Consider the following 22694-nt stretch of genomic DNA (forward strand, 5'->3'; position numbering starts at 1 on the left):
GCAATCTAGTCCTGCCTCCTGTGTGCCATGATGATCCAGGTTCTCCTTTCAGTTCTTTCGGTCTCAGCCCCAACTTTGTTTATCAACAAGGACTTTCACCTGCCTGGCTCCTCTTCCCAGATCCTGGAGTGGAATTAGTGTGGGGAGATGGAGTGAGCTCTCTCTCAGCCCCTTCTCCTCCCCTGTGCCTTCTGCTGTGATGCTGATGCAACGAGGAAGAGGAGAAGGACCAGGGAAAACAGCCAGTTTCTCCCTCTGTGACTTCTCCCAGCAAGCTCACAGTCCTCTCTTTGGTCAGATGTAGTCACTTTTCAAGTACATTGTCTATGGCTCCATTTCTACCAGCTCTTCCAGAAATTGGCAGTCCTTGGACCGTCAGGGGGCAGCTGGCACAGCATTCCACTGGTGACCACACCTCTCTGCCCATGCCCCAGCAGTCTTTAGAAGGCCCCATGTCCCAATTCATCTACCATCTTTCACCCAATAGTAGCCACTTTCTTTGCTTCTCTCGAATGTGTGGGAGGCCTTGCTCCTCCCTTCCTGGCCATCCCACTAGACTCTCTCCTGATGTCCTGCCACATTTGGTAGCACTATGGAGGAGAATTACAGGAAGACCTCCCTTCATCCCCAGGGAAGTTAGAGCAGGGAACAGCCTCTTAAAAACACCACTTTTCCCCAAGTGGGACAGCTCATTAATTTCCAGTCTTTCTCTTACAATGATCTGAGAATTTGCTTAGGAGGGTGGGGAGAGTGTGTCTGTGATGGCTCTGTCAGCTTAGGGAAGGGGCTGGCCACAAGTGCTAAGAGTTTTCTCAGCTGAGAATGTGACATACATGGCACCTTTTATTATTAGCTGAGGGTCTTAATTGCCAATTCTGGGAATACAGGAAGAATTCTACTCAGTGCTTCAGACATCCTAGGATAGAATCTTTTAATTTGTTCTTCATCCTAGATATTGGTAATATTTAAACAAACTTTCATGTTTGCCTGTTTTGGAGGTGAGTAGTCTTATCTTGCAATATAGCATGGGAGTAATCCAAATCATGTGGCCTAGATGATCTTTCAGCAGATATTCCAAATGCAACAGAATTAAGAGTCTACAGTGTACACGGACTGTGGTCGAGTTATATTGCAACATGAGGGAAGGGTTCCATCCTTTAAAGTTGCACAAGAGTAGCACAGAAAGCACATAAGTAAATGCTAGCATGTTTGATAGAGTAGAGGAAGCTCTGAGTAGAGGAAGAGGACAATGTTGTGCATTAGGAAAGGCTTCCACAAGGACTAAGTAGAACTTGGCTTGGACCTTATAGGATGAGCAGAATTTGACCAGGAGGACGGTGAATGGATGAGCCTATATCTGCTGGGTTTCCCCTCCCCGCTTTAATCTCCTTTTCTTTCATAGGTGCGAATGATAAACATGTACAAGGAAATTGATCAAACACCCTATAAACAAGAGATCAATGCCAAGAACCTGATCCAGTGTTGGAGAGAATGTATGGCCGTGTCTTCCTACTCCTTGAGGAAAGCGGCTGTGGAAAAATTCAACGCGGAGAATTACTGGAAGAAGAAAGGACTGGCCATGGTCCCCCTGAAGTATCCTGTTGGCCTTGGCTCACGCGCTGCTGGTCAGGTCAGTTCTTCAAACACACATGAGGATGATGCCTGGAAGCAGCCCTGACAAAGCAAGAGGTGTTGAGGAAACTTCTCCTTTAGTCGTATTAGCCATATGGTTGCAATGCCCAGTTGTTAAATTTCACAAAAGCCACCAAAGTCAAATTAAGCTAGCTTTACTTCAGGGGAGACCAGAACTCCTCTGCTCACATGCCCATGGTTGGTGAAAAACATTCTTGCTGAAAATTGGGAGACTGAGGTTTACTCCTGGCCCTGGCAACAGGAGTTGGCAAATGACAGCTGAGTCCATTTGTTCTGGGCTCAGACTGCTCATGTGGAAAGCAGGAGGGTGGGACTGATGACCTCCAAGACCCCTCTTCCAGTGTCCACAATTCTGTGTCGCTGGACCATGAAATAGGAATGAGGAGCTGCAAGGTTTTGGGTGCTCCACTCCTTCTGGGTGGGTTGGAATAAATTAAATTCGGAAAAATAAATCACTTTTTAAATAGAATTTTTGAAGTTTATTCACCTTGTAGCTTTTAAAACTGTGAAAGGGAGGACTGGGAATCTGCTCTTGCAGTTTAATTTCTTTCATTGATTAAAGAAATCCCCTTGCTTGGTTGCTGAATCCCACTTGCTGTTTCTATCTCTTCATTCTTGACTTCATTCTTTCTCAAGAATGAATAAAACTTACCCCTAACGGCTGGTGAAGGACTGCAACATTCTAGCTCATTGTATGGCAGTGGGGAACCCCTATTATCTATTTTCTTACATACACACATCCATGTATATATAGGTAAACTGACAGGACCCTCACAATTGTCACTCCTCTTTGCAGAATTCACTCCTTGGTTGGAGCCACAAAGAAGGCATGCAGCTGTGTTGAGTGATCACAAAATAGGAATAAATGGCAGGGGATGGGAGCTTTGAGAGGGGCGTTAGTGTGGATGTTGTGTGTTAAGGGATCAGAAGAGGCCAGGAAAAGTGGGTAGGAAGGTCCTTTCCCCATCCCATATCCATCCATTCACCTAACTGTCCTAGTTGAGCTTTGGTGTGAGCCTTAGAACATTTGCATGCAGCTTTGATCATAGGCAGGTGGTAGGTCAGAGAAGTATTACAACAAATGATGATCTTATTAAGCCTTCTCATTCCTTGCCTGTTTGTGATGGCAAAAATAACACAGAGTCATGTAGTCGTCTGCATGCAATTTACTCAGATGTGGGAGACAGTCAAGATACTGTGGTTGAGAAATAAAAGCAAAAATGAGGTTATTACAAAAGAAGAGAGAAAAAACTACCATTGAGAAAAGGGTTTATAAGCATCGAGTCTTGGTATAGAATTTTTGGGTAAACTGATGAGCTGGCAGCTACCAATGAGGTCAGTCGGGGCCATTTGTCCTTGAGCAGACCTGTCAGGATCATCAGGGAAAACAGCCCCCATTGTTCACAGAGCCTCTGGAAATCCTCTCATGTTTGGCCATGGGTAAACATGGCACACTATCTCTATTTGATGGCTGCCATTACTTTACATCTGGCCTCCACCATAGACCAGGTCTCACCCATTTTCCTCATCAGAATTTTCTCAAAAAGTAGATTTAAAAAATATGGCCAGATGCAGTGGCTCACGCTTGTAATCCCAACACTTTGGGAGGCCAAGACGGGAGGACTGCTCGAGGCCAGAAGTTTGAAACCAGCCTGAGCATAGTGAGACCCTATCTCTCCAAGAAAGAAAAAGAAAAAATCATAGTGATAATTATTGAGTACTATGATGTTGTAAGTACTTTTAGGTATTTCATTTAACCTTGGGACAACCTAGAAGATGTGTATCCTCATTTTAGGGATTAAAAAAAAATCTTGGCTTAGAGGGTTTAAATAACTGACTCAAGGTCCTGCAGCTGGTAGAGGTAGGGCTGGGGCTAGAACTCAGGTCTGAGTGGCTCTGAAAGCTGGGCTTTCTAGTTGTACCACGTGGTCTCCCCAAAACACCTTTTGATAGGAACTGAAGTGGGATTCAACTCAGCTGAGGACAAACTAGGCAACAACAGCCAACAGTACAACTTCATCCTTGAAGGCCAACTGGGAAACTGACCAGCTTCTGTGCTGAAAATATTTACTTAGGGCTGAATCAAGGAATTTGAGACCAAACTCCTTGGAAGGCACATGCTAAAAGACTCCATTCTGAAACTAAATAGAGGAAACTAGACATGATATTTGAGTGCTTTCTCCATGGAAGGATCTGGGCTGGGGAATTTGTAATCTCCACTTGATTATTCCCTGTCTCATCTCTATCAGGTAGCTATGAATCTCTATTTCATAGAAGCGGAAACTGAAGCCCATAGGGATTCTCTCTCTTGCCCGAGGACATCCAGCCAGTAAATAGCACAACAGGGATTCAACTTCAGCACCGTCTTCATCGTCCCACAGTGCATCCCTGAGCAGAGAGGCAGTCCCTGCCCAGCAACAGAGGGGGTCAAACGTGCCCCACCTGTGTTATACAGGCATACCTTGTTTTATTGCACTCTGCTTTATTGCACTTCCTAGATGCTGCATTTTTTACAAATTGAAAGTTTGTGGCAACCATTGGTGCCATTTTTCCAACAGTATGTGATCACTGTTTGTCTCTCTGTCACGTTTTGGTAATTCTCACAGTTTTTCAACCTTTTTCATAATTATGGTGATCTGTGATCAGTTATCTTTGATTTTACTATTGTAATTGTTTTGGAGCACCATGAACCACATCCACATAAGACAATGAACTTAATAAATGTTTTGTGTGTTCTGACTGCTCCACCAACTGGCCCTTCCCCCATTTCTCTCCCTCTCCTCAGGCCTCCCTATTTCCTGAGACACAATGATATTGAAATTAGGCCTGCAATGGCCTCTAAGTATTCAAGTGAAAAAAAGAGTCACAAGTCTCACTTGAAATCAAAAGCTAGAAATGATTAAGCTTAGTAAGGAAGGCACTGCACTCCAGTCTGGGTGACAGAGTGAGACCCTATCTCCAAAAAAGAAAAGAAAAGAAAAGAGAAAGGAAAAGAAGAGAAATTGTTACAACTACCTCAATCTTTAGCAACCACCACCCTGGTTAGTCAGCAGCCATCAACACTGAGACAAGACTCTCCACCAGCAAAAGGATTCTGACTCTCTGAAGGCTCAGATGATTGTTAGCATTTTATTTTATTTTATTTTATTTTATTTTATTTATTTATTTATTTATTTATTTATTTATTTATTTATTTATTTATTTTTGAAATGGAGTCTCACTGTGTCGCCCAGGCTGGCGTGCAGTGACGCGATCTCGGCTCACTGCAAGCTCTGCCTCCTGGGTTCATGCCATTCTCCGGCCTCAGCCTCCCAAGTAGCTGGGACTACAGGCACCTGCCACCATGCCCAGCTAATTTTTTGTATTTTTAGTACAGACAGGGTTTCACCATGTTAGCCAGGATGGTCTCGATCTCCTGACTTCGTGATCTGCCTGCCTCGGCCTCCCAAAGTGCTGGGATTACAGGCGTGAGCCACCGCACCCGGCCTGTTAGCATTTTTTAACAAAGCATTTTAAAACTAAAGTATGTACAATCTTTTTAGACATAATGCTATTGTACACTTAATAGAGTACAGTGTAGCATAAACATCACTTATATGCACTGGGAAACAATGAAAATTGTGTGATTTGCTGTATTGCTATGGTTTGGAGCTGAACCTGCAATATCAGTGTACTTACTTCCTGCACTGTGAACACTGAATGGCACAGACAGGACCTAACCAACCTCTGTGTCCAATGCCTTACTATGGCACTTGGCACAGAGTAGGAACTCAAATGTCTGAATGGCTGAAACATTTGGGGAATCTGTGGGTTTGAAGCTAACTTCTCATCGATACCAGTAGTAGTTGTTTGAAGGTTTAAATTTCCCTGACTAGGTCCTCTACTTATATTGGAGAACCATCTGCTCCAGCTCTCCAGTTGTGCCTATTTTATAGATGAAGTTTTGCAGAATTATATTTTGTGGCACTAACAATGAGCTGTACAGTGGTGCCATTTAACTAAACCAAATCTGACATTTTAAATGGCCCAAGGAGATTGTAGCACCACATGGAACAAATTACTGAGTGATCTCTGATAGACATGCTGTCTTGGACATACAGGTTGAATGCTATCACCAGCAGGGTCACACAATGTAGGAAAAGTACAATCCACTATAATTGTTCGATCACGTGGGCCAAGTCCAACTACGAATTACATGCACACTTTGCAGAGCCAAGGAGGCCAAATATGGAGTTTACAAGATTAAGAAACAGATTGTATGGCTATGCTACTGCAAATTTACTTACCAAACATTTACTGACCACCTACCGCATGTGTGTTGCTATGTTGCATTCCGAGAGATTCCTTAGGACGTGATCCTTCCTTTCAGGGGGCTCATATTCTGGCAAAGCACAACGAAGTGCCATGGAATGGGGCCCAGGAGCTCTTGTTGCAGCTGGCATCACCTGACATCTGATGCATGGCCCCCAGGCAGCCAGTCCTGGGCTTTCTGTAGAGGAAAACGATTCCTTATCTTTATTATTTTGAGGATGAATGTCCAGGAGCAAAAGATGGTGTTTCCAGGAGTCATGAGTTAATAAACTGTAAAAAAAAAACCACTCTGCTGCATCTTCCCAAGGTCCTTGGGTGTCATTTTCATGGCTGATATGCCTTCAAGAGTCTAAGGTTCTCCTTTGGACTGTGGATATATGTGCCTTTGTCCTCAGAGAAAGAGTATCCTGATGTCCCCATTTGCCCAATACTGCTGACCAAATAAATGGAGTGCATTTTCACCATCAAACTGGCCTTATTTGGAATAATAGAGCTTTCTGGTTGTCATTCACAGGGGTAATGTGAACCTTTGGATACAAATAAAGAGACGGTTCTCCAAGTGTGGTCCACAGTTCCCAGGCAGCTTGGAAGGCCCTTCTGATGAGCAGAGAATTGATCTGGAAATGCTGTCTTTTTCTTGGGTTTATCTGTTGATTAACATGCAGCTCCATCAACTTTCACTTATGACCAGGGTTGCTTACAAATAATCTAAGTGAGCAATTAAGGCTTAGGAAAATTTTTGGTTTATTAAGTTGACATTGGCTTGTTACCAGAATTTTCTGAAGACCTTGACATTACAAATCCTAGATTATTATGTCACTCTGCTTAGAAACTTAGATGTTAAGAAACCTAGCTGACCCAGACCACACCCATATGGTCAGCACATCCCTGCTGAAGAGCTGTAAAAGTTGCCTTGCAGGCTTTCCTGGACCACAGTGGAACCACTGAGAGACACCTGCCCTAGGACCATATGCTGCTGATGTTGCTCTTACATTGGAGACCCAAAGGGAAGAAGCCATCCTTGTTTTCTGCTGTGATTTTCTGGGATATCCCCATATTCTAGTTTAGCACAGGCAGATCTGCAAGAAGGCACATTCTTGTTAATTATAAAACATGTTTAGCTTAGAGACTGGATGTTTCTGATTATAAGAGCCTTTAATGCTGTTAGCAGTCTTGTTCCTTCTGGATCCTTGTGTGGAGCTATACAGTTAGATAAGATTACTTCCAAGTTCTTGTCTAACTTCAAAGCTCTGTAGTTCAGTGCCAGGATGATTTAGGGTGAGCTTAGTCATTTTGCAGCAAAAAAATTTTAATGTCTATCTCATCTTTTATGGGATTATAACAAAATGAATTTCCGTTTTCATTTTTCTGTGACATGCCTACTACAACTATGATAATATGCGTGCACACAATTATTCACCCTCTCCCTCTACCTGTCTATACATTACTTTGCATTTTAAAACAGAGTCCCTGCCCCCATTTCCCCCATCCCAAAAAGAAACCTAAAATGTTGCTCCACCCTGGGGGGTGGGGGATTCTTGGAGGGAAATATTTCCAAGGAAAATGTTTTAATTGACTTGATATGTGAAAATATCAAAAAAATCTTAGAAATACTTTTTGTCTTTTCTGCTCAGGCTGCTGCCTTGGTTCACATTTATCTTGACGGCTCTGTGCTGGTCACTCACGGTGGAATTGAAATGGGGCAGGGGGTCCACACTAAAATGATTCAGGTAAGAATGCAAATAACTAGATTGAGTTGGGTGTATGCTTATAGATCTGCTCATGAGAGAAAAACTATGAATGAATATTTTCTGTTACAAAATACAGGATACGAAGCTGGGTGGGGTGGCTCGAGCATTTCAGGAGACTGGGGCAAGAGGATTGCTTAAGTGAAGGAGTTCGAGACCAGCCCAGGAAACAAAGGGAGATTCCATCTCTACCAAAAAAAAAAAAAAATTAAATTAGCAGGTCATGGTGGCATGAGCCTGTTTTCCCACCTACTTGGGAGGCTGAGGTGGGAGGATTGCTTGAGCCTGGGAGGTCGAAGCTGCAGTGAGCCAACTGCACCACTGTACTCCAGCCTGGGTGGCACAGCAAGACCCTGTCTCAAAAAGTAAAAACAAAGAAAAATAAAAAATAAAGGATAGGAGATTTGAGCTTTGACAGTTTACGCTGTTAAACAATTAGCAGAAACTAGGTAAACCAATTTTGCAACCAAACCCCTAAAAGAATGTGGCAGAAGAGTCTCGAGTTGTTTTATTGCTAAAGAAAGTTATATACTTATTTGCTGCTTTCCTTTGGATATAGTGACAGTTGAATTGTCCTTTTTGAATTTTTCTTGGGCAATAAGATAATGTGTCAATTCTGATGAATTTGGATTATTTCCTTCCCTTTTTGTATTACAGACTCCAAACAATCGCTAATATAAATCACCTTTGATATTTACAGCCAAACTTTATCTGTTTGCTTTTGGCTGTCTTATTTTAGGTTAATTTTAAGCTACCATTTCTCTTTTGTTAATCATAATAGTAATATTATAGATTATAAAACATTTGGAAGCAGCAGAAAATTTTTAAAAACAAAGACCCTACACAGTTTCACCACACAGAATACTCATTATTTGGGGGTCTTTACATCTTGTCTTTTTTCTTTCGCAAAAAGTCACCAACATGCGTTTGTATAATTTTGTATTCTGTTTTTCCACCCACTTTATATAGTGTGAACCCTTTTTCCTGTCATTAAGCTGTCTTTACAATCATGAATGTTCATGGCTGTATGTGGATATATATATGGTTCATTTAACCATCCCCAGTTGTTTGAATACTTCAGTGAAGATTTTTGTACATTAACCTGTGATCAAATCATTGATTGTTTCTTAAAATAGATTTCTGGGAGTAGAATTACTGGGTCACAGGTGTGACTATTTTAAATTGTTTGACACATATTATCAAATTGTTTTCCAGAAAGTATCCCTCTCATGATACCCCTAACCAACAGTGAATGTTATGGATTATTGAAAATTTATAGATAATTTGATAAGTGAATGAAAGTATCTCATTATTGCTTTCATTTACATTTTTCTAAGTATAAAGATGTTGAATACACATTTTCTCTCAGTCACTTGAAAATTGACTTTCCCCAGTGGAGGGTGTTTTCCGTATTGGATCACCAGAGACTTTGATATTCTAAGCCTATGCACTGTGTGTGGAGGATCTGAGAGCCAGACCTCATGAAAGGGTTCCGTGTGCCTGAGTCCTTGTAGAAGCTGTGGGCAAGCACTTTCAAGCCACGCTGCTAGCAGGAGAGAGTCGAGTTTGGGATCCACTAAAGTTAGCAATATGATTTTGCTCTCTAGCGCTAAGAATAAAGAATAAAGCAGCCAGTTAAGTCCTTGTGTTGGCACGTGGCACTGGAGCCATCTCCTGTGACCCACATGTTCATGCTGTTGCTTTTCCAAGGTCATTGTCCTTTCTCATAAGCAGCACTCTTTTCCTGGGGCAACTACAGAAATGTGGATTAGAGATAGACATCTCCTATCATTGATAAGGTTCTGCTAGAATTTTGCAGAGTGTGGTCATAGGAGAAGCCTCAAAGGTGTCAATAGCATGATTATAGAAACAAGAATGAAGCATTTCTTCCTGCCTTGGCTTGGGGCCTCACCTCCTCTTTCTGACACTATCACCAGAAAGTCAAAGAAAAGGAAAGTGTGTTCAGAATTTGGGGTCCAGACTAGCTATAGGATTTTTAGAAATGAGAAACTTTTTGTGGCTGGAGGAATTTGTGATTCTGCTCCCTTGTCCCTGTCATGAGTATGAGGGCATCACACATGTGTTACCATGTGGGCATGTGCACAGGTCTGTGACTAATCAGTGTTTTAAAAGAAACTCTCTTAAAATCCAGGTGGTCAGCCGTGAATTAGGAATGCCAGTTTCGAATGTCCACCTGCGTGGAACAAGCACAGAAACCGTCCCTAATGCAAATGTCTCTGGAGGTTCTGTGGTGGCAGATCTCAACGGGTTGGCAGTAAAGGTAACAGTCACTGCAGTGGCGTCCAAATCATTAACTCCCTCAGGGCCAAATACGTGGGTGGGTGGAGCTCCAAAGATGCTGAGAGTTAATCCAACTCCTATCTCCTTCCCCCATCTTGGCCTCAGTCCGTGGTACAGCACCCACTGGTTCTCCTGTGCTGGGAATGCCACCTCTTTTTCTCCCTCACTCCTGACATTTTTCTAATCAGCAAGTCCTTTCAAGTCTACTCAAAAATGTCTTTGTCTTTCTGTTTCCATATTATGTTAGTATCACGTTGAGACAGACTCCCACCTCTCCCCAGGGCCGATGCAGGACTTCGGTCTCTCCACCACAACTTCATCGCCTTTTGCTCTTGCTTTCTGCTGCAGGAGTGAATTTTCTCACAAAATAAATGTGGCCATGCCATGTCTGAAAGCAATGGTTCATGGTTTTCCAAGAGATTTTTTTTTAAATTAAGTCCTGACTTTTTAGCATGGCTTACAAGGCCAGTTCATTCACACACACACACACACACACACACACACACACACACACACACACGCACACACTTGTATGAAACCTTTCATATCACCTTCATACAGGGTTGGTGTCTTATTTTTCCATGTTCCCTCTTAGATAAGCCTATAGAATGGTACATATTATGTTGTTTTGAATTTGGTGTTTGCATGAAATTAGGATCATAATTTTAATTTAAAAATAATCTCTAGGATGCCTGTCAAACTCTTCTAAAACGCCTCGAACCCATCATCAGCAAGAATCCTAAAGGAACTTGGAAAGACTGGGTGAGAATCAATGGTTCTCTGTATTTTATTTTAGAAGAAAAAGGAGTGGGAGGAGAGCAAGAGCAATATGCATTAATTGAAATCTGTAGAAAGGGCATTTGCAAAGGTACCACCATTGCCTAATGATAAATAAAAGGCCCTTTGGCTCTTAGCATGTGGAAATCCTATCGCAATGTGGTGGAGGAACTCTTGCATCTGGGAAAATTTTCTGTTAGAGAAAAAGATAGTTCTTCTGCCAGAACTCCTATTTTAATCCAGAATTAATTAATGTTTCATCCCATGGAACCTAGGGATTGTCTGGATAATAACTGTACATCTGTTTTTTCTCCTTCTTTGGATTCTACTGTTCCTAAAAGAGAAAAACAATAGTAGAACCATTCTGTAAAAGTAAAAATCATACAAGCACTCATTTAGAAATAGGAAACCAAGCCAGTGGGTGTATGTTCATCCAGTAATAGGTACTCAATGGAACGGAAATATTCAACTGCTTCCTTTGATCTGCTTACAATCTAGTTGGAAAAGAAGACACATTCTAAAGTCAGCTAACAAACTTTTCGAAGTAATGGGTTATCAACTACCAGACGTTGTGGAACAAATATCCATAAAAACTGGGAGCGTGTGTCACGCTGGCTATTCTAGAATGTCAGTTTTCGCAGCCTTATGAATACAGGTCGGGGGGAAATAACATTTGAGGATCCCACTTAGAAATGGTTTCTGCTATTCCGTGGAGTAAGGACTCATTTTATAACTCATATTTATGGGATCTGTCTATACTTCCTGGGTATATTTGTTTCTGTCCTCTGCCCCATGCTACCTGAGCCCAGAAAGGGAGTCAGTATGACTGGAGAAAGCTGGAGAGAGGTGCAGCGTGGGGAGTAGTTCTCCACCACCATGAAATGCAGCCATTCAGCCCACTTTCTTCTCTAATGATTGATGCGCTTCTGACCTCTCTTCTTAGACTTAGGGACTTGGACCTAACCCTGATTTTTCTGCATAGTAGTCAACTCTGCACTGCAGAGTCAGGAGACCTTTTGGTGTAAATGGTACAATTTAGCAAAATTATTCTCCTCACCTGAAACAAATGTGCCCAGAAAGGATTGATAGTTCCCATAAATATGGATTATAAAATGAACCCTTACTCTATAGACTGGCAGGAACCTGATATTAACATTAAGCAGCCAACCAACCATTGTTTTCTAAAATGTCCCATGTGAATTGGAAATCTACTACAGATAACCGAGTGAATTTCTTCCTAAGTGGAACATATGTTGATGACTTTAGTCCAGCCTGTAGCATACCACAGCAGGCATTTATTACAATCATAGGTGCTGAACAAACAGCTACAAGCTGTGAACCACAAACGCCTGTAGAAATGGAGAATGCCAAAAGGAATGGATTAATCTGGGTCCTTCCTAGTTACTATTGCTGATAGTTTTATTTAGCAGACAGGGTAAAATTAAAATTGAAGTATTGAGTGATTCTTTCTTTGGGCATCCTTGTTGCAGCATGCTATGCTCTTCCTTCACAGGCACAGACTGCTTTTGATGAAAGCATTAGCCTTTCAGCTGTTGGATACTTCAGGTAAATACTCCCTCCAATCGCTATGCTATGGAGAATGACAGTGGTATCTTGAGGAAGAGTTTCGGTTCCCTTGCAATTTTGGCAAACGTTGACTTTGTACCTTCTATTTACCCATGGTTATAAAGAACGTTTAATTGCTGGTATCCAGAAAGACTCCTGTTAGGGAAAATAGGCACACAAAATCCAGCTGAACTGATGGTTCTAATCATAGTGGGTGGTATTTTAAGGCTCTCTGGGGTTAGCACTTGGAATACTCAGCAGTGGTTGACTTTTTGTTGAAAACACAATCTACCTCTTAAGAAACAAAGGTGGGGAAATGCAAATTAAACCCATAAGAGGGGTACCATTTTACACCTTCAGGATTGGCAAAAAAGAAATTGGACCATAACCATGTTACATTAAGATGTGAAACAACAGGAACTCACTGAATCTGGAAAACAGTTTTTTAAATTATTTTAATGGAGAGTGAAAGCTGTCTGACAGCAGAGTGAGGTAGAGCCTTACCTGGTTTGATCACTTTGCCGTTGGTGTGGGAGTCCTGGGCACTGACTCCCTGTCAGGAACAGGCATTGGAAGCATTTTTAATGGCCATCTCCAGGTTGCAGGGCAGCAGAGGAGAGAGGGTAGAGAGTTCTGGAAGCTGCTGACCCATGCTTCTATTTTACCATTAATATTTGTTTGATGTTCTTAAAGATTAGTTAGGAACAGAACAGGCCATGGAGCTTGCTGGTGGGAGACCGGAGTAGAAACAAAGCATGGGAACCATAGGACCTGATCCTTCACACAGAGGGGCAAATTCTGGAGCCAGAAAGATAAACAAAACAGGAAGCATGCACCTTTGAAATAGCGTTTGGTGTAAAATGAAGGTTGAGTTCCCCAAATCAGATGATCCAATATTAGCCAAAAGCAGTAAGATGGCCATTCATGAAGTAAGAAGCTAACCTCCAGGAGTAAGGAGGCACCAGTCAGGAGTAGTTAGATATTTTTATCAGACAAAGCAAGTTTTAAAAGAAAAAAAGCTAAATATTTATTTATTCAACACATTTATCACACATACATTTGGTGCTGGCATATCATTGTACAGGTATATTCCTGTGGTTTGCATAACTCCTCATGAGTCTGTTCAGTCATCATGGTCTGCAATTAGGGGACTTGATCACTTAACAACACTCAAGAATTCTGTTTCCTCCAGAGGTTATGAGTCAGACATAAACTGGGAGAAAGGCGAAGGCCATCCCTTCGAATACTTCGTTTATGGAGCTGCCTGTTCCGAGGTTGAAATAGACTGCCTGACAGGGGATCATAAGGTCAGTACCAGTTGGAAAGGTCTTCAAGTTGCACTTAGGATGCACCTAAATTCCACAGATGCCATCTATCTGAGGAGAGCTGAGTGAGTGGCAGCACCGTGCATTTGGCCTAAGGGTGATTCCCCTGGATTACCAGAAAAAAAATAGAATCCCCACAATTGCCTTGGTGGTCTGGTTGCTGCCATGGAAAACAACTGGTGGCCTGTCTTTATTTCCCCGGCCCTTTTCAATGGAATCAGGAAAGAAACTACTTGAAGAAAGAAACATGCTCTAAAGGGGGCTTTCGTGTAGACTGTTGGCACAACCAGCAATTCTGACTTCTTATGAGAAAAGCCAAAATATATCGTTCTTGAAGGATTTCATAGACATCTGTAATCTGCTAACAAGCACCAAGCCAGCCCAGGGCAGGTAGTGGTCACTTTTTTATGTCTTTTTCTCAGCTAGGTCTTGCCTTTTAAAAGTCCAATGTGCTATCCATTGTGCCACAGAGCCGGCTTGGTCTTGCTTTTTAGATAGTTTCAGAGCATCCTTATGCTTTCAAGGGATGCTCTGACGAGATATGCACGTGCACGTGCGCACACACACACACTCCCTCTTTCTCCCTCTCTTGCTTTAAAGACTCATAGAATTTCTCCTCTTGTAGCAGAGCCTTTGGGAGTAAAAGCAGCCACTTACTGGTCACAGTCAATAATAATGAAAGATCATTGATCCATTAAATGGGACTGTGATACCCTAACAACTGTCATGTGACCAAGCTACCAGTTTAGTGATAATCTCTTCCAAAATGTACCTTGAAGCAAGCTCTAGTTCTTGATATTTACAAATATCCTCTATGCCTGCATTCTTGGATTATGATCAGATTTAAGTTTTCATTTAGTAAGTCCCCAGCATGTATTTTTCTGTTTGTTTGTTTGTTTTTTTTTTTTTTTTGAGACAGAGTCTTGCTCTGTCACCCAGGCTCGAGTGCAGTGGCGCGATCTCAGCTCACTGCAAGCTCCGCCTCCTGGGTTCATGCCATTCTCCTGCCTCAGCCTCCCAAGTAGCTGGGAATACAGGCGCCTGCCACCATACCTGGCTAATTTTTTTTGTATTTTTAGTAGAGACGGGGTTTCACCCGTGGTCTCGATCTCCTGACCTCATGATCTGCCCGCCTCAGCCTCCCAAAGTGCTGGGATTACAGGCATGAGCCACCACGCCTGGCCGCATGTATTTTTCAAAACTATAGTCAACCTAATCTCTGAAACTATGGTCACCTTTATTGAACCTGCCTTTTCAAGTATCTGACCTGTCTGGTTCTAACTCAGACGGTATCTCTATAGGGTAACCTTGGACTAGGGCAAAACAGTGGTCACTCTGAGCATGGTTTTGTGTTAGAGTAGCAGCCCGACACTACTAGGGAGCAGGTTCTTGCATAGGACTGATTTCTGTTTGTTTGTTTGTTTGTTTTTGAGACAGAATTTCACTCTCTCACCCAGGCTAGAGTGCAGTGGCTTGATCTTGGCTTACTGCAATGTCTGCCTCCTGGGTATAAATGATTCTCGTGCCTCAACCTCCCAAGTAGCTAGGATTACAGGCTGCGCCACCACACCCAGCTACTTTTTGTATTTTTAGTAGAGACGTGGTTTCACCATGTTGCCCAGGTCTGGTCTCAAACTCCTGGCCTTCAAGTGATCCGCCCACCTTGGCCTCCCAAAGTGCTGGGATTATAGGTGTGAGCCACTGAGCCCTGCCCATATAACTAATTTCTAAATTCCTTCTCCCTCAAAGCAAAAGTTGGTGAAAACTTAGTCATGTGGATTTTCTTATATTCCTATATATGCCTTGTCCTTGTTAAGATCCAAGAACAAGGTAATAATTAGCCTAGTATGAAATTTTAAGGCATGTTCCTATAACTTATTTGAATGATCTTAGGGGATGTGCCATATAGTCTCATCAGATGCCTTCATAAAAGCTAAATCTCAGCTCAGGTTGGTGTCACTGCTAGGCAAAGGACTAGAATGTGGCATTCTACCAGGGGCCTTTCCCAAAGGCCTGTTTCTCAGCCATTCTCCTGTTGATAGAATTGCCCTCATTCCAGAAAAGTTTTCCTCACTTTGAACTTACATCTAAATATCAGTTATCTGTTCTTCTACAGAAAATTACCCCCAAACTTAGTGCTGAAAACACTGGATGCTCATTAGCTCACACCACTTCTGAGGGGCAGGCCTCCAGGAGTGGCTCGTCTGGGTGATTCTGCCTGAGGCTTCAGTCAAGCTGTGACTGGGGCGCAACAGTCATCTCAAGGCTCAGTGGGGACAGGAGAATCCTATTCCACCTCCCTCTATCATAGCATTGTTGACAGGAGGCCTCAGCTCCTCACTGGCTGTTGGCCAGAGGCCTCCATTCTTTGTCATGTGGACAGCTCTCTGTAGGCCGCCTGAGTGTCCTCAGGACATGACAACTGGCTTCCTCCAGAGAGACCAGCCCAAGAGAAAAAGAGAGAGTGTAAGCAAGCGAGAGAGTACCTGAGACAGAAGCCCAGCTTTATAACCTAACTCAGAGTGACTACTGTCACCTCTGTCATAGCCTATTGGTCACACAGGCTGGTCTGGTAGAGTAGAGGATGAGACCACATATGGATGTGAATACCAGTAGGTGAGGATTATCCAGAGCCATCTTTGAGGCAGCCTACCACAACCTAGATCCACTATCTCCAGCCCTAGCAAAAGACACGACAGACAGCACTAAGCCTACAGCTTTGTGGGTTGTTTTTTTCTGTTTTGAGGTGGAGTCTTGCTCTGTTGCCCAGGCTGGAATGCAGTGGCACCATCTCAGTTCACTGCAGCCTCTGCCTCCTGAGTTCAAGTGATTCTCATGCCTCAGCCTCCTGAGTAGCTGGGACTACAGGCATGTGCCATCACCCCTGGCTAATTTCTGTATTTTTAGTAGAGACAGTGTTTCACCATGTTGGCCAGGCTGGTCTCGAACCCTTGTCCTCAAGTGATCTGCCCCCACTTGACCTCCCAAAGTGCTGGGATTACAGGCATAAGCCAGCCCCACCAACCTAAGCCCACAGCTTTGAAAGCAGAAACTTCACTAACACTGAAGACTTTAGAGCGCCTCCTCTCACCTCCAGCTGAGGCCACTTATCTCCTGGAAGACCAGTGTTGCTGACTGATGTCAAAGAGGATTTTACATTTTACTGTGCTTTAAATAAGAGATGTGAGTTCATGAAGTTTTATTATTGTCAAACATTCCAATCATTATCTAGTTTTCAAATGCTAGATGAAAGTCCTAGATCAAATAAGGAAACTCTTACATTTATTTTGTTCAATTAGTAATTATGAGTACAATCTGTTAGTCATGGCAGAGACCATTACATCACATTTTTTAAAAAATGTACGGACTTGCTGGAAAGCAAAGGTGTTACTAACACTCTGGCTGGGCCTGCTGTGCTTCTCCTCATTTGTAGGTTATCAGGAGCAAGTTGTAGTGTCAACTTTATTCTCTTCTCTGCTCCAAAAATGAAAATTGGAGATTTTCAGATGACAATTCAAAGACTTTTTTGTGGATGCACCCTGAACTCTGTGGTTCAGTAAACATTCCTCAGCCAGTTGTATCTGGCTGTTGGTTTGCATGTTAGCCATTAAGCTTTGTAACTAGGATCATGAGGGCCGTAGATGTTTTCTTTTGTTGTGTCATATATTTCTCAATCTGTTGCATCATCCAGCTTGAATCAAAATCAAGTAAATATTTTTTTCTCCTATTATTTCCAAGAAAAAAAGACAGTGCTTCAGCTGGCTAAGAGTATTTGTAGAATTTTGAAAGTTTTACATAATAAACTTTGTCATATAAGAAAATCTTTGTTGCTTCTTTTGAAATGACATGGCTCCAAGAAAGGCTTTATACCAAAGTCAGCCTGGCAGGAAGTGTTCCTCAGCTTCTTCTCCCTAAGTTATCCTCGTTAAAATAAACATTTTAACTTTTTTTTTTTTCTTACTAGAACATCAGAACAGACATTGTCATGGATGTTGGCTGCAGTATAAATCCAGCCATTGACGTAGGCCAGGTATGTGTAACTGGTGTGTCTCACTTTCTATTTGTAAAAGCCAAAAGTGCAGTGGGGTCTGCAGGGGAGCATTCCATCAGGCTTATTCATCATCTTATTTTTCTACCCCTTTAGTCAACTCTCTTCAGACCAGCTGCAAAGCTCAAATGTCTTACTGTTTAAAAGGGGGAAGGAAATAAAGTGTTTTCAGTAGCTTTTGAAGAAACATACAATCTGTGACTAGGGAGCTTGAATGAGGCAAAACCAAGCCTAGAGGTGACCAATGAGCTCCAAACTTCTGGGATATAAGTAGAGTTAATGCCCCGTGCTGAGCCTTAGCCACACGATGAGCTTCAGCTTCGAGGAGTTTGAAGTTTGCTGGGATCACAAGCCTCAAGTCATTAGAGCAGTAGCTATCGATAGGCAGCCTGTAGTGCTGGATTCTACCCACAGACATTTTCAAATTTAAATTTGAAATAGTTGAAAAGATTGGAAAGTCATAAACGTCTAGTTTCTCTTGAAAACAGAAAATTTGCCCACACTGCATCTGCATTTCCACGAGCGAAAAGTCGGTGGGCTGCACCTTTAGAGTCCCACACTCTCCAATGAGACCCACACTCTCCAGGACCCACCTGGAATCTTCACATACTGGCTTTACGTGTCTCCAACCTGGAGGCAATTCAGCTCATTACCTCTGATTTAGGGCACCATCTAGTGTCCCCTCCCCCTCCACTCCCCGCCTCCACCATCATGACATTGTGTTATTGGCCAATGGGAAGAATCTATGGTGTGGAGAAGTCAAAGGAGGCTTAGGGAAGAAGTGGGTGTGGACCAGGTTGTCAAGGAAAGAATGAGAAACGACATTTGGGGTGAAAGAACAGTGGAGGAAGTCACCCTACAGAAACAGGGAATTTAGCATGCCTGTTCATGGCTGCTGATCAGGCCAGGGTGGATGACTATGGGGAAGGCCTGTGTGGGAGGGGTGGGCCATGAGGAGGGAGTTGGAGAGCAGAAAAGGGCTGGGGACTGCCAGGGGTGGGTGGAGGGCTTTTCGAGACAAGACTTCACTTAGTGGGGATGGACTGGAGTTTTTGGAAGACTGATCTAAAATCAGAGTCCAGAGATGTGAGGCTAGCCACCTTGTGGGCAAGGAGGTGGGATGAGACAATGGGACTGTAGCTTTCACTAGCACTCTGGGGTCTCTGGACACATCAGTCAAGGGGGTTTGTCTGCCTCATGGGCAAAAAAAAAAGAGGGTGCTTAGGCTCCAGGCTCTGTGAAGACTCTTCCTGAGCACTCATTTCAAAGGCCAGACCAAGATCAGAACCCAAGTCCTTTGACTATGAACTTCTTTTTTAAAAATTATTATTATTATTATTATTATTATTATTATTATTATTATTTGAGACGAAGTTTTGCTTTTGTTGCCCGGGCTGGAATACAGTGGTGTGATCTTGGCTCACCACAACCTCTGCCTCCCAGGTTCAAGCAATTCTCCTGCCTCAGCCTCCCAAGTAGCTGGAATTATAGGCATGAACCACCACACCCAGCTAATTTGTTTTGTGTTTTTAGTAGAGACGGGGTTTCTCTACGTTAGTCAGGCTGGTCTCAAACTCCCTGCCGCAGGTGATCTGCCCGCCTCAGCTTCCCAAAGTGCTGGGATTACAGATGTGAGCCACCGTGCCCAGCTGACTTTGAACTTCTTTTAACTTAATGCTGCACAAGATGTTTAAAATGGCTTTTAGGTAAACTTTCAGCAACATGCTCCAAGACACCCTGAAAACGCTCTTAAACTACAATTTTAAAATTCAAACAAACAACATGAAGTTGAAATGCTACTTACTGTTGACTGTGTTTTCTCATACATGGAAATTCTTTTTTTGTTCTTGCCTCAGATTGAAGGTGCATTTATTCAAGGCATGGGACTTTACACAATAGAAGAACTGAATTATTCTCCCCAGGGCGTTCTGCACACTCGTGGTCCAGACCAATATAAAATCCCTGCCATCTGTGACACACCTACAGAGTTTCACATTTCTTTGTTGCCTCCCTCTGAGAACTCAAATACTCTTTATTCATCTAAGGTAAGTGACGCTCTACGGGTAGATATGCATGTTTATATGATACCTGTTGAGTGACAGCAGGGCTACATTCGTCTCTTGACTGTTTGGGATTTTTACCAGGATTGCAGAAGAAAAATTCTTATTAAACATTTTAATTCTAATCTAACATCATGATAAAAATTTTTAGTATTCCAAATCTTAGAACTTAACATCAACTATTGCCATCAGGTTCTATCTAATTTTTTACCTTGCAATAATCATCTTCATGCCTAATAATCATCTACTGTTTGTAAGTCATTTCCTTAGGCTAGAATTCTAAGAATGGGAATACTGGATCAAAAGATTAAATTACTTTTTGAAATAAAAACAGTACATAGGCCGGGTGCAGTGGCTCATGCCTGTAATCCCAGCACTTTGGGAGACTGAGGCGGGCAGATCACCCAAGTCCAAGAGTTCGAGACCAGCCTGGCCAACCTGGTGAAACCCCATCTCTGCTAAAAATACAAAAAAATAGCCAGGTGTGGTGGTGCATGTCTATAATCCCAGCTACTCGGAGACTGAGGAAGGAGAATGGCTCAAACCTGGGAGGCAGAGGTTGCAGTGAGCCGAGATCGTGTCACTGCACTCCAGTGTCATGCTTGGGCAACAGAGCCAGATTCTGTCTCAAAAAAAAAAAAAAAAAAAAAAAAAAAGTACATATGTAGTATGTAATATTCTTATATATGCACATATGCTATAAATATGCACATATATGCAGAGTGAGAGAGAGGTATAATCTAGCTGGCATGCTTCCCTTCAAGGGTCTGGGAGAGTCAGGGGTGTTCCTGGGGTGTTCCGTGTTTTTCGCTATCCATGATGCGGTGAGTGCAGCACGACGGGAGAGAGGCCTGCACGGACCCTTGAGCCTTAATAGTCCACTGACCCCGGAGAAGATTAGGATGGCCTGTGAAGACAAGTTCACAAAAATGGTATGTTCTGCATAGTAGAAAAAAAATAGTGATCATAAAATTCTGAATTTTTGGCCTCTGTTCTTGTGGTAAGGTTTTGTGAACCCACTGCTGTGGCTTTTCTTGCCAGAAAAGGTGACAGGAAACCTGGGGGCATTTGAGCAGACGTGCAGAGGGGTCCTTGAATTTGTACCCCTCGGGTTGCATTTTTTCATCAGCCTGGCCCTCCGTGGCTCCACTCTATACTGTTTGACAAAAGAAGGTTCATTCCCATTAGTTTTATGTTCCTCTCCTGTTTTGCTCCCTTCCTAGGACATCTTGGTCAGGAACAGAAGTTCAGAAACTGTGCCCTGAACCTAGGACACCCAGGCCAGGAGTATAGGCCCCTCTGACAGTCTGCCTTCACCCCAACCCCAAAAGGGCACCAGGAAAGTATGCTAGCAGGAACCTCTCCCCTCTGGCAACAGCGCCCATGCCGAGCAGACATCTGTACCCTCCTTGGATATTTTCAGGGACAGCGTTTTTAATTGTGGCAGAAAGTCATGCTGTTCACAGTTACCACTCTGACTTAGACTGAGGGGAAAGACCCCCCAGCCTCCACTTACACTGGCTCTTCGTGGTATCCTTCATGGTTTTCCCCAAGCCCCCCACACGTTGCTGCTTCTACTCTGGAGAAACAGAGACCCACCCCACTTTTCACTGGGTGGTCTTCACGCGTGAGATGATAACCCCAGGAGTTCCCCAGTCCTCCCCTGGCTTCCTCTGCACTTCACAGGCTGCTGTTCCCTGACCTGTCAGGGCCCTGGTTGCCCTCTGCTGGTGTTTAACCTACTTTATGTTCTGCTATTTTTCACCTAAGTCACAAACATTTCCCAGGTTTGAACATCCAAATTTGTTTTTATTCTAGATTCCGAGAGATGAGCCTGGGTCCTATGTTCCTTGGAATGTACCCATCTGAATCAAATGCAAACTTCTGGAGAAAATGGAGTGCCTCTTCCCAGATGGCAATCTGTCCTATCTCTGTGCTGGAAGACACTAGATCTGAAAGACACAGTTTCCACAGTTCAGAAATCATCCCACAGTGTTGCTTTTCTATGGAGCTAATTTAAAGTATTCCATTTAGATTTGATAGATATGCTTAAGCAATCTATAAATCATTTTCAATGTTATAAACACTAATTGGTTTCCTCTAGGGTGATATTTGCCGTTACTCTGTCTCTTTGATCCATCCAGCTAAATGGAATAGACGATGACTTGCATATGACTCATACTTGGCTTGTATCCACCAACAGAAATTATACCATATAGTGAAAGGCAATTTTCTAAATAATTTCATTACTAATATGAACTGTGAAGTTGTCATTTTTTCATTTGTCCCTTTCTGCTATCACCTTCCTGTTGTCAGAATGAATATAGACACTATATTTAAGTGGGACCAAAGGACAAAGAGCAAACTTTCACCAAAGTTTTCATGAAAACCGAAAAGCTTTAAAGGTTACTATCAAGAAATTGAAAGGAAACTCACAGAATAGCATAAAATATTTGTGAATCATATATTTTATAAAGGTCTTATAACCAGAGATATGAAGAGCTCTTACAACTCAATAAAAGGCAAGTCATTTAAAAATAAGCAAAAGAATTGCTGGATGGTATGGTAGTTCTATTTTTAGTTTTTACCCTAACAACTCTTACTTGATCATTTAACATTCCATGTATGTAACAAAATATCACATGCATAAATATTATGTATCAATAAAATTTTTTAATGGGCAAAGGATTTGAGTAGACATCTCTCCAAAGAAGATATATAAATGGCTAGTAAACATATAAAAATATGCTCAAATTCATTAGTCATTAAGGAAATGCAAATCAAAACCACAATGAGCCACCATTTTATATGCACTGGGATGGTTGTAATCAAAATGATGGACAGCAGTAAGTATTGGCTAAGATAGGGAAAAAAGGGAACACTTACCCATTGCAGGGGGCAGTGT

At 42.5% G+C, this 22694-nt stretch overlaps 1 protein-coding gene across 1 annotated transcript in view; it reads left to right on the forward strand.

Annotated features, from left to right (window-relative positions):
• Nucleotides 1-22474, forward strand: part of LOC103217611 (aldehyde oxidase 1) — an 88056-nt gene extending 65582 nt beyond the window's left edge. Inside the window, exons 26-35 of the mRNA XM_007965786.3 lie at nt 1403-1630; nt 7599-7694; nt 9865-9993; nt 10701-10775; nt 12304-12356; nt 13549-13663; nt 17646-17711; nt 19586-19774; nt 20554-20721; nt 21608-22474. Coding sequence (XP_007963977.3) covers nt 1403-1630; nt 7599-7694; nt 9865-9993; nt 10701-10775; nt 12304-12356; nt 13549-13663; nt 17646-17711; nt 19586-19774; nt 20554-20721; nt 21608-21658 — 1170 coding nt within the window. The 3' untranslated portion in view covers nt 21659-22474. The remainder of the gene's footprint in view (nt 1-1402; nt 1631-7598; nt 7695-9864; nt 9994-10700; nt 10776-12303; nt 12357-13548; nt 13664-17645; nt 17712-19585; nt 19775-20553; nt 20722-21607) is intronic.
• The last annotated feature ends 220 nt before the right edge of the window (nt 22475-22694 follow it).

Source organism: Chlorocebus sabaeus, chromosome 10 (assembly GCF_047675955.1).
Source record: "Chlorocebus sabaeus isolate Y175 chromosome 10, mChlSab1.0.hap1, whole genome shotgun sequence".
Lineage (NCBI taxonomy): Eukaryota > Metazoa > Chordata > Mammalia > Primates > Cercopithecidae > Chlorocebus > Chlorocebus sabaeus.